General features: G+C 32.8%; 1 protein-coding gene and 1 long non-coding RNA gene across 8 annotated transcripts in view; one reads left to right on the forward strand and one right to left on the reverse strand.

Moving 5' to 3' along the window:
* The window catches only part of trol (terribly reduced optic lobes), a 439,681-nt gene that overhangs the window by 45,459 nt on the left and 381,560 nt on the right, over nt 1–12,662 (reverse strand). For 5 of the 7 annotated variants that reach the window (XM_088226479.1, XM_088226477.1, XM_088226480.1 and 2 more), the window contains 11 exons: nt 12,308–12,376; nt 10,295–10,309; nt 8,929–9,062; nt 8,165–8,258; nt 6,618–6,758; nt 4,165–4,416; nt 2,403–2,596; nt 1,558–1,685; nt 1,064–1,283; nt 799–975; nt 506–654 (listed from right to left, as the gene is read on the reverse strand). In XM_088226479.1, coding sequence (XP_088082605.1) covers nt 506–654; nt 799–975; nt 1,064–1,283; nt 1,558–1,685; nt 2,403–2,596; nt 4,165–4,416; nt 6,618–6,758; nt 8,165–8,258; nt 8,929–9,062; nt 10,295–10,309; nt 12,308–12,376 — 1,573 coding nt within the window. The remainder of the gene's footprint in view (nt 1–505; nt 655–798; nt 976–1,063; nt 1,284–1,557; nt 1,686–2,402; nt 2,597–4,164; nt 4,417–6,617; nt 6,759–8,164; nt 8,259–8,928; nt 9,063–10,294; nt 10,310–12,307; nt 12,377–12,662) is intronic. The other 2 variants (XM_088226478.1, XM_088226483.1) reach the window with 1 other exon arrangement.
* Nucleotides 7,099–9,054, forward strand: LOC148281581 (uncharacterized). The gene is made up of 3 exons (XR_015822325.1): nt 7,099–7,284; nt 8,498–8,620; nt 8,950–9,054. It is a non-coding gene; the product is annotated as an uncharacterized LOC148281581 (long non-coding RNA).

Below are 12,662 nucleotides of genomic sequence, written 5' to 3' on the forward strand. Positions count from 1 at the left end.
TAGTTGCGTGCAATACTCGGTTATGTGGTTTAATTTGCGAAGATTAAAGACATAACTAATACAAATATTCTGCAATCGTTCTAACTTATCAAGCAATTCAGAGTTAGCATCTTAGCGTGTGACATCTCAAGTTCTCTTCCCCTTCTTTTCGATGAGTTCTGCTGATTGGTCAGTTAACTCACCATAAACCAGAAATCTATTACAACTATTATTGGTTGATTCGGAAGAACTAGTTACGTCATGCAAAGTAGTTACTTTTTTTTTTTAATGTATAATTTAATGCTCTAATTTTTACAGCGCGTAAGAATGTATTTTTTTATCCAATTTCCGGTAGGGTTAAATTTCCTCATTCATCACTATAATAAGACCTCCCCCGACCTGTTGTGGTACAAAATAATTATTGTGATATTTTAGTAATTTATAAATACCTGAGATTGAGGAATAATCATAAAAAAGTAGCTATGGTATGAATAATTCATGATTTGATATAATTTTCCATACTTACACCATCATGATATCTTCTCTCGAAGCAGGTTGAGGCCCGTATGGCGTTTCTTTCTTCCATTGACCTTGGAACAATCTAACAGAGATATTATTATCTTGTTTCAATCTCTTGCTTCCTGAAACACTGTGGGTCAAAAGTGATCCGCCACCCTAAAAAGTACCATTATATTAATACAACCGAAATACTTAGACAGTTTCAAGAGAAAAACCGGAAGATGCTTTAATAACACTCTTTTTTTCTCCCGCCCGTTTCAGTTTTTACAACATACAGAAGCATAATGTTTAATTTTATACCTTGATGATGATGTCAGGAAGAGGAGAATATCCAGAGGGTGGGGGGTGTGCACCGTGTGGCCTAACAGTGTACTTGATGTATCCACCATAAGATAACAACTGGCTACCGTGGTATGTTTCCGGCAGAGCAAGGTAGGGATAGATATTCCGCGAAGACCATTGACCGAGGCGAGATATCTAGCAAAGATAAAATAAAACATACATAATTAATATTTGAAGTACATACTTTGCGATTTTCTGTATCGAGATTAGCATTTAAACTTACGATTGCTCCATTGTACTCGGGACTAAGCTCAAATATGTCAGAGATAGGTTCGTCTGTGATTTGCAGAGGCTGGCCAGGTTGTTGAATGACTCCAGCAAGGTGAGAGCCACCGCGGTTGAGAGGAGGTGGAAGTTGGTACGTGAACAAGTCGGCACTTCGGCACTCGCTTGTAGCCCCGAAACAGAAGCAACTGATGCAGTCTTGTGCGACACGAGCTTCACTGGAAATATAATTTTAAAAAACATCCTAGTCAATAATAAGTAAACAAATTAATTTGACGGAGGTAGCAGAGAGAACTTTTTTGATTGACATACATACACTTCTAGTTTATTTCATCTTTTTTTTAAAGAAAAAAGTTGTCTTTAATTCAATATAAAACAAGTGTTAATTTCTGGAGTTTACAGGAGAAAATCACAAATGCGTTGTATGTACCTATATATTCAGTAAACATACACATATATAACATTCACTTAAAGGTTTTAGTTATATCTCACCTGTTGAAATATCCTGCAGGGCAAACCCCAGTCTTGGTTCCGTTGATAACTAAAATTGTATCTGGTACAGCAAACACTGATCCACGATTATTCAAAGCCTCACAAGAATATGCACCTTGATCCTCATTCTGCAAACAATGTTTGAAAACACACAATTATATACATACATATATACATGTAAATTACATAGTCGGATCAGTTTGCTAACATATCATTTTGAGATATTCAGGGCCGCGATTACAAACGCTATCTTCATCGGTACATATCGAGATAGTATAAAGTAAAATCAATATTTATGTATGAAAATGTGTATTTTTGTATAAAAAATATATTTCCTATATGTCTTCCTCGGTAACCTGTAATTGAATATGTTAGAAATAAAATTTTAAACATATTCGATTTTTCATACAGAAAACTTAATTTTACTTTGCAGATAAAATTGAAGATGAATGTTAACTTCCCATTGTAATACGGGCCCAGATCATAAATATATAACTCGTATTACAAACCCATTAAAAATGTTACAAACCAGCTTCATATTGGTAGTGACAGATTTTATTGGTTTTGAAATGATAGAGCAAATTGAAATCACATTTAAAACTTACTTAAACATGCCCAGCAAATTGAATTGGACAATTAAATTTGATAAAAAAATCCTTAATTTTTTATTTCCTGACAACGACCTGGATATTTGGCAATCCAGATGACTGGAGTTTGCATAAACAGAGTTCTACTGTATTTGCAATTTCGGTAGTGCCTATGTTCAAAACTTGAATTTATTATTTTACAAATAGGATTTACAGTTTCATATATATAGGTATAGGTATATTCTTGGAGTTGCTTACCTGAACATTAGGGCAGTTAAGAGTACCAACTCCATCCACACTAGTGTACGAGCACTTGGCAGGGATATGCCCCCAGTTCAATCTCCATACAACCTGAGGAGTAGGCACGCCGACAGCTACACACGTGATGGAGAGGGTCGCGTATTCCGACAAAACCATCAGAGGCGGTGGAGGTCGGGAAATGTACACAGGAGCTGTAACAATTACCCAATTGTATTTATATATACAAAATACTTTTCTAACGTATCTAGCTGCACAAGACTCAGCTCCTTCGATGCAAAGTAAAATACAACAACATGAACTAATGTTTCTTTAATCCGAGAATTGGGTACTGAACAGCCTCTTTCTTTCACTGGACAAATCTGTGTTCTCAAATACTTTGGCCACTTTACAAGGCAAAGAGACAGCATGGAAGCATCGGGGATACAAGAACAAGTAGGGGAAACTCAACCTCGCGGAAGAAGTCCTACGAGATGGATAGACTAGGTGACAGAAGCGACTGGCATTTCTCTTCAGGAGGCCCCCAGAAACACTGAGGACAGAAGTGGATGGAGGCAGATCCTAATGACTGCTCTGTCAAGAGCTAACGACTCAGAATAAAAAAAATACAAACATGCTGTAACAGTGTGCAAACTACATTATCGTCGTCTTTTGAGAGTCTTAGCCTGGTCCAAGAAATCTCCCCTTGTTCCAATGTTGTTTATTATTTCGTACTATCTTATTTTCCACTAAAATCAATATTAAAAAAAGGTTGAATGTAACTTTCCATTTTTATTTTATGTCTCTATTTCTCTTTCACACTATAGATTTCATAGTATATTCTAGATTTAGTATACCCACATATAGTGATTTATGTAATAAGAAAAGTACTAAAATGTAAACAAAAAAATTGAAAATAAATAAATTTCTGTTGCTCCAAGGTGAGGTGTTCCCATCCACATAATCCAGTAAGAAACCTTTTTTTTAATGAAAACTACACCAGCTAAAGTTTAGAAAATGTGAACTTTTTATCTTGTATGGTATTAATAAATGCTATGTTAAACAATGTCCATATGCCGTAGATAGATGGAGTTGCCATAGAACTACTGGTTGTAAATATTGCTCTGTTTAAACGAAAGTTGCTAATCAGAGGTATGGTGAAATAGTTTTAAAAAATGTGGAGCAAAGTAGACAATAAACAAACAATATGCAAATATTTAAAGCATATATATTTGTAAAAACATTCCTTAAAACATTCATCAACCCCTATTTGTAACATATGGTGTATATTGCATGGGGAACTGCACTGGAATTTGAATTGGAGCGTATCATGTCCATTTTTTGTTACATGAAAGTAAGATAATTAATCTCAAGTCAGTTGCCAGTCCAAGAACCGTAAAATATTTCAGTGTAAAAACTCATGTTTAACTCTTTTAAAACTGTGCTTAAAAATTCCTCTGGAAACAGTGCTGTAACAATGTGATACATTAGCCAAAAGACAAGTGAATTTGAAATACAGATATTTAAAATCGTAATCGGATCGGGTTGTGGTCCCGTGGCTAGTGTCTATCATAAGACACATCTAGTAAATCATAAGAATGCAAATATTTTTTTTTTTTAAATATAATAAATAAATTTTATACATATTATACTGTTTAATAATCTGTTTTCATAATTTATAATAATAAATCTGCATTGCAAGTTAAAAAAGACAGAATAACACAAAAGGTCTAGAACCTGACTATATAAATCTTGGGGAATAAAATAATAAGATGTAACTTACAGCATCCTACTTCATCAGAGCCATCAAGACAATCCTTTTCTCCGTCACAATGGAAACTCCTGGGAACACACTGACGCCCAGTCCTGCATTGGAACTCGTGAGGCCGGCAAGCTGCCCCGGGTGGACCCTGGTCACATTGTCGTTCATCTGACCCATCCTTGCAATCATCTTCAGAGTCGCACAACCAAGTCTTCAGAACGCAGCGCTTGTTGTCGCACTTGAATTCGTTCGGCTCACAGACACCGCCAATATCTGCAAAGTTAACAGTTAAAACACAATTATGTTTAAAATTATTTAGTAAGAGGGACAAAACAAAACTTTATCAATCATCAAATAATTGAGCGACATCATGTGAAATACGTAAATTAAATTTTGAAAACTGTACAGCCCTCCTTACTATGGGTTTCCCAAGTCAGGAGGACTCTTAAATTAATTTTGTTTTAAAAAAATCATAAAGTATCATAATAAAATAAGAAAAATCTAAACTAACCAAAATAATTCTATAATAACTTATATTAACTATAGGCATCATCAGACAGGTGATGTCCGTTAGAAGGAGAAAGCACTAATTGGTCAAATAAATAAGTGGAAGTGTACCGATAATTTTAAATTTATAACTTATATTTAAATATGTTATCATATCATTACAATAAAATACCATTAAAAAAATGCCAATAAATATTATATAATAACATAAATTGAACCAAAATAACATTTTAAAAACTAAAAAGTATTATCAGGTGTTTCCTTGTAGATAAATATTAAATGAAGGCTTGCTCATATCAATAAAGATTTATCTCTTCACAAAAATCAACAGATGAAACAAATATGGACATTCAGAGAACGCCGGTTAAAACACTAATCTATGAAAGCTTTCTTTTATAACACAAAAGATATTTTAAGCTCTAAAGCTTCTAACTGCATGTTACTTGTTAATATTATATTACAATAATGTGTCTGTATACAAACCTGGTTTATTAATTTGTTAGCCATTCACCAGTGCTAAACTCTAGCTTTATGATACTCGTATCTACACCAATTACTGTGAATTTGGATAGTTTAAATTTCTCTCAAAAATAAAACAGAACAGTGATAATATTTTGAGTTTGTCAAAATCTTCATAGAACTGGATTAAACACTTGAGAGATTTTATAATATTATCTATATTATATAATACATAAATAAAGGGTACAGGATATAAATAATGGATGTCAATTTTTATGCATACAGGGGATGAAGGGCGAATGAAAGAAGCCAGTTATATGCTGGAAATAAAGCGATAATTTAACATTAAACAAACAAACAAACCATTACGCCATTTTTGTTCATCTTTGCATACAGACCTCGCTTCCTCTACATTATTTCATACATCTTCTCATGCACGCATGCCGATTATTCCTACTCGTGACATGTCCATCTTCAAATATTTGATGGACTTGATCGTGCCATGTCTTTCTCGGTCTTCCTCGTTTTCTGCATCCATCAACATTCACATTGTAGATCCTTTTAGCCGTTCTTTGGTTGTCCATTCGCTCTACATGTCAAAACCAACGCAGCACTCCTTTCTCGATTCTGTCGATAATGCAAGTCTCAACCTTACATAGTTCACGGATTTGAACATTTGTGCACCTATCATACATCGTTTTACCACACATTCGCCAGAGGGATCGTATTTTGACAGCACTTAACCCACTTTCATAATTATTTTTCCAATTCCATACTTCACTCGAATACATTAGAGTTGGCCCTAGAACTCCATTGTGAACTGCTAGCTTTGCCCCCTGCGATAAACATAAGTTTGCCAAAGTAGATTTCAGTACACTGTTCACCCTGTTCCCGGCACTCAAGCTCTTTTCAATATCTTTCTCAGTCTTTCCATCTCTAGTAAACATACTTCCCAGATACACAAATTCTTCTACCTGATTCAGAATATCTCCGTTCACTCTGATCTCACATTTAGTTACATTTTCATCCCTTTCAAAAACCATCACTTCGCTTTCGCATCAAATCGCTTTTCTTGCATACATTGTAGACTTTTGTTAACAAGAATTGCAGGTCTTCTTTGCTGCTAGCAAGAAGCACGGCATCATCAGCATACAGAAGGCAGTTAACAGTTATACCACTCATTTTTGTTCCCATTCTTAAATCTTTCATTTAACCTCAATGAAAACCAAATTAGATTATATAAAACAGTATAGGCTATTTACATTAACCAGGTTCCTTTATATGTATAAGTTTATTTTAATTTACAAAAGGATTGAAAACTGAAAAACATTGTATCTCAAAAATTCTTCTTTTTTTACATTCATTCTTCATAACCTGTACACTTCAAATATATATAAACGGTGATATATAATATATGTGAGACAGCATAAATATAATTTCCTATGTGTACTATTTGAATTCATATTAAGTGGATTCAAAAATATTTCGTAACAGAAAAATATTCTTACTGCAAGCAATTTCATCAGAACCGTCGGTACAATCAACGTTTCCATTGCAGACACTGTTTTTGGGGATACATTGTCCGCTGGAGCAGGTGGCTTCATCGATTTTGCAAGATTCATGGGGCCGACTACTTTCAATCCTGTTGTCTGTAATAATTATACAAAGAATTAATAAAAACAAAAAATATATAAATCTGTATTTTTTTAAAAGCACTATCTAAACCATTGCGCCATATTCCCATAGACACATGTAGAGAAGATTGAATGCCATTTCTCCTTAAATTTACAAACAAATATATTTAATTTAAAAGATAAATAATTGTGTTACTATTATTGACTCAAATATTTGAATTTAAGGTCATTTCCTAACGTGGGTCAAAATCTATTGTATCTAAGAAGATAAGAATGATGCACACAAATTATTTGAATGAGGTACATGAGTCAAATAATATTATAATTAGTTATTACTGCATCTGTGGGTGCCGAGCACTGATATTATATGCCAATTAAAAAGTTCTGTGGTTTTTTAAAATAAAAAAATATTTGATAAGACTCTCAAACTAAGCAAAAAGAAAATATTTTTATTTATATGTATTGTATTTTCATCGCTACACTTTTTCAAAGATATGTAATTTTGAAATTACTTCGTCCGTGACATCACTAGTTGCCGTTGGTGAGTTATCCTGACATTCAAAAAGAGAGGTCTGTGCGTATGAAAATGTGCTAAACATGGCTTCCCGAAAATTGGAAATATGCCAAAACACATAATAGATTGGCCATTCTAAACAGCTGTTCACTAGAACTTGTTGCGTTTTAAAGAGCAGTGGTCTCACAGTAATCGGACCAGAACACTGTCATATTACTAGAAATAACTAATACTGGTGCATTTAAGGGACAGAAGCTGTTTTGTCGTATACATATATGTATGTAATACTGTATTATACACTACATTAGTGAGCACAACACGGAACAGACTAGTGAAAGGCAGACAAAGTAGACACATCCATTGCGCACAGCGGTCATTGGCCACGCGACAAGCAGTCAGTTGTCTTCAATTGACGCTATTGGCTCAGTAGCTGCCTGTATAAAAACGCCGGATTACTGGCAGGGCCGGAGAGGTGAATTGCCAGATTATCGAGAATGCTGTAGTCCTTTTTTACTAAACCGTACTTTTATTATTTTGTTCATACATTTTTGAGAAACTTCGCTTTACAATTTAATTTTTACTCGTGTAAGAAAACATTTTTTATGTTCAATTTTCCATAGCACTTCCTCATTGCAACATAGGTATATCAAATTCTTAAGTTTCGGATTCATTGGTGAAGTAACATCAATTTATCATGATCATCATTCCCCTTTCTGCAGCCAGTGGTGCATTTGTAAACCAAACGCAGCATATTTCGATCATCTGTTACGTGATGGCAAAGTGATCAGTCGTTATAAAAATTTTATGTTTACCTTGTCAAAAATTGTACCGGGGACTGCAGCTAATCACACTAATTGCTACACAACAAGATGAATACATTTAAAAAAAAAGTAAAGTAGGTACTCACATGCTTCGACGGTCAAACGCACTGAGAGTTCACTACCGGAGGTAAATCTCGGATAACCAACGGCCTGGCAAATGTAGATTCCACTATCGGCAACCTAACAAAGACAAAAACAATATAAAACACACTGATAAAAATTCATATAAAGTCAGAATCTTTCTGATTATTAAAGACTCAAATCTCTATTTATTATTAAAAGTTCCAAGAACATTTATAAACTACAATACTAGTTTTTTTTTCAAATATCCAAAACATTTTGTATTTTGCAACATTTGGTAACATTACGTAAGCTTATTACTAGTTTTATAATCAACTATTTTTTGGGACACAATACAGGTGTAGCACCCTTTTAAATTGCGTCCTTAATATTGAATGTGTGGGATTGCATCGTCATACCCCTTATCAGCATCTGAAAGTGTATAAGGAACTGTATTTGTACACCAATCTTGATCATTGAAGGTAAGCTAATCAGTCATACACTTTAGATTTCAGTCCAGGGACATTTAAAAACTGCATTTAGGGGATCCAAAAGCCCACCATCCACCTGCAGCTGCGCCTCACATAAATTACTATACTGACTAAGAATTAGAATCTCTTAGCGTAATGAAAAATTAAAAAGTAACAAAAATACAAATAAGAAATTGCAAATCTCAACGGACACCCAGAACGACTCATAAAAAAAAATCTATTTAGATACAGACTTGCCAAATGAAAAAGATACAATAGATTTTCTAGACACGATTCTTATTAACTTATTGAGAGTTTACCTGTATATTGGGCATTTCTAGACGACCATTGATGTCGGAAGAACCTGCCGGAAGCGGTCTGCCTCCTTCTCTCACCCATTTCACTGGAGCTCGTACTTCTCCTTCGTCTCTGCATTGGAATACAACTTCTCCACCTACAAAATATTCAGTATTTTGTAGTTTTCAACTTTTATAAATGAGATATGAACTCATTAGCTTATTTCTTATATTTTAATAAATACAACAAAAAAACATCTTTCACTATTATTTGCTTTAGATATAATCACCTTATACACCAAATCAATCCCAAAAAATGAGCTGAAATTTTTACCACTCTATTCTGATAAATTCCTCTTTAATTTAAAACATTTCAATAACTCTGATAAATCATAGAAATTAAATGTAATTTCAATGAATTCATCTTTTAAAGGAATGAATTCATATTTTAATAGAAATTCTAATAAAACAGTATGAATTCCTTTATTGCATGAGCAAGCCAATATTTTATTTTGTTTTTTTCCACAACTATTTAAGACTGCATATGAACAGTTTTATTGTCATTTTTTATTGACGGTTTTCATATAGGTTCTTACTTATAAATAAGCATAAGTTTTTATTGTATTTGTAAAATGTTGAGTCCTGACTAAAGTAATATGTTCTAATGATGCTTCATTCAGGTATGCACATATTAAAATGTGAATTTACTAGATTGTTGCATATATTATGAAATCTAGCATGGATGATTATAGATGTTCAAAAAAATCATTAAATATGATTTTCGCTTACCACATTAAAAATGAATGATTTTTATCACCCTTTGCAACCTCTTTCATATGACGGGTGAGCTTGCCTTTCAACAACACAATATCAAAAGCGCGTAAATGTGCGATTGTCAAATAATTCCTGAATGGCACGATCGTGCGGGTACCTTTTCCAAAAATGTAAGTTATCAGGATTTTCAATATATTTTTTTAATGCTGGTGGGATCATAATCAAAAGCTTTAGCGGAGTAAACAATCGAAATTTAAAAAAAAACTTCCACAGGTTGCAAAGGGATAAACGTAGTGGTGAATGTTTGGGTGGATATGTATGGACACAATTTCAATGAATCTCGAATACACTCGGGTGTTTTGCATATCTTGAAAATAGATAAAGTAATAACTGATTAACATGCTTTGAAGATCGTTTGATAACTTCTGATGATCAACTATATGGCTTCTGGTGATTAAACAAAATGGCCAATGTCGGTCGATGAAATGAATTACAGTGATAACAAAGTTTTTGTTTAACATGAATAAACCATTACATATTTAGTGCACTTCCAATATTAGTAATAGCGTGAATTGATAGCAGATATCCCAATACACATTTTGTTTATACAACTCACCGATTCTATATGGATCTGAGAACACCACCATGAAAGGGATAAAATTTGGAAAGAAAATCATTAATATTGTTATTTAAAATATCAACAAAAGTACAGATTGATTAGTAATATTAAATAGGAAAATAGAAATATTAATCATTATTCAACATAAAATTAAGATAAAAAACATGTTTTTATTCAAGTGTGTTTGTGTATATGTGGGGAAAAGAGCAATATTAATCATTATTCAACACAGAATTAATATAAAAAAACATGTTTTTATGAAAGTGTGTGTGTGTATATGTGGGAAAAAGAGCAATATTATTCATTATTCAACACAGAGTTAAGATAAAAAACATGTTTTTATTAAAGTGTGTGTGTGTACATGTGGGAAAAAGAGCAATATTAATCATTATTCGACACAGATTTAAGATAATAAACATGTTTTTATTAAAGTGTGAGTATGTACATGTGGGAAAAAGAGCAATATTAATCATTATTCAACACAGAGTAACACAAGAATAACACTTTGTCGCTGCTGTTGGCTGCCTTATATTACTGTTTATTTGGCTGCTGACTTTTTCCAGATAAATCTCACCCACATCAATAAAGGTTTCATCTTTTTTACTTCACAAAAGTCAACAGATGGAAGAGGTGAGGAAATGTGAATGTTTAAACATAAGCAGAATGGTCAATGTTACAGTGTGTGAAGTGGCTACTTAAACCAGCCAATTCCATGTAAATGCCTATCCCCATATCCCTTCTCAAAAATATTTTTCCTCTCTGTTGCAACAAATTTAAACCTAATTTAATTTTTTTTGAACATACGCATTAATATCGGCAACAAGAATCTATCTAGAATATTTTTCTGTATGTACTTATTCCCGCAAACATTATTATCCTGCATTTAAAGTTTATTTCTAAAGCCTGCCCCAGCTTTCCCGTCTATCTCGGAGGCGATGTCTAGAGACAATGTTTTGTCCTAAAAATTGCTGTTTACACGTGGACAATGGTCGAGTCCTGGGACAAAACTATTTTGAATAACTTACTTCATATTGTAGATAAAATAATACGCTTATTTTCGTAAGTTGTTCGAAATGTGAATCACTTTTATCATAATAGTATTATTATTGTTGAATATGTTGCGAGTTACGAGATAACCTTATTATTTAAAAAAATGAATGCGCGCACAATATTGATTAAAGACAATAATAATAGGTATCTATATTGAAACCTAATTAAACTTAATCGCACCTTTTCTGAAAACTGGCGGCAAAACACAAAGAAACAACTTTCAAATTTCTAATGTCAGATCGTAAATCCTGACATTTGACCTTTTTTTACATTATCTATTCATTTTCATTAACTCAGTGTTGACTGTTGACAGTTGCTTTTAAGTTGCCACATTATGAAATTATGTTATGCACCTACACTAATTCTAAAAAAAATTCTTCATTCTAAATATTTTTTTTAATATGCTAATATGTCGTCTTTTTGCCCATACTGATCATCGTGGTTTCGGATGTGACAGGGTTTAAAGAATACCCTGTATTTAATCGTGCCTAGCAAAGTTTTCCCCACCGCTAGTGCCTTTTTAAATTTATTTTTGTAACATCTGATTTATTTTTTATTTCCTGACAATGATTTGGATATTTAATTATCCAAATGACTAGTTTGGCAAAACGATAAATATCTTTTTTTTAAAACTTGATTAAAGCTCTTTAGGAAGTTTATTGAAAAGTTTTCTCCCACTAAATATAATGTAATGTAAGTATTACCGTCTCTTTTCAGTAAGTGGTGGTGCGCTAAATCTTGTCAAATCCGGCGCTGGGCTAATATAAATATTATAATTTGTTTATTATTGGCATAATATTTAAATTGCTTGGCATAAAAACCAAATTTTCTACAAAGTTATTGCAAAAATTGGAAGAGATATAGGATATTAGGTTTAAAATGTGTTATGTGTATCGTTTCCGTTTTAAACCGGTATCCCGGGTTAAAAATATTCTGGTTCATTTAAACAGTAAAACTTACTTTGCCTGATTATTTGTTCATTTGGATAAGTCTTCAGATTCAATCCTTTGCCTCCTGTTTGAGAAGAGCCTAAAAATAAAATAAATTGTTAACATTATACTAAAAGAATGTTTATTTTTTGCTTAAATAGTAGCTAAAACATGAGATTAACTCAACCAATTAATCTTGAAATACACATTTTCAATGTTTCTTATAATTTGGGTAAAAAAAGGTGCTGCAATTATGTGTGAATATATTTTTAAAAAAAACTTCCATTTATTTTTCTCCTCAAGTCTTATAAACGGGAAATACAAATTATAGACACTTGAGTTTGCGGTGAAAAGTGTTAATTTATCTTAAAATGTTATTTACTAAG

The sequence above is a fragment of the Micrasema longulum genome, unplaced genomic scaffold, assembly GCF_059751315.1.
Source record: "Micrasema longulum isolate JH-2025_06_02 unplaced genomic scaffold, ASM5975131v1 h1tg000435l, whole genome shotgun sequence".
NCBI classification, from domain to species: domain Eukaryota; kingdom Metazoa; phylum Arthropoda; class Insecta; order Trichoptera; family Brachycentridae; genus Micrasema; species Micrasema longulum.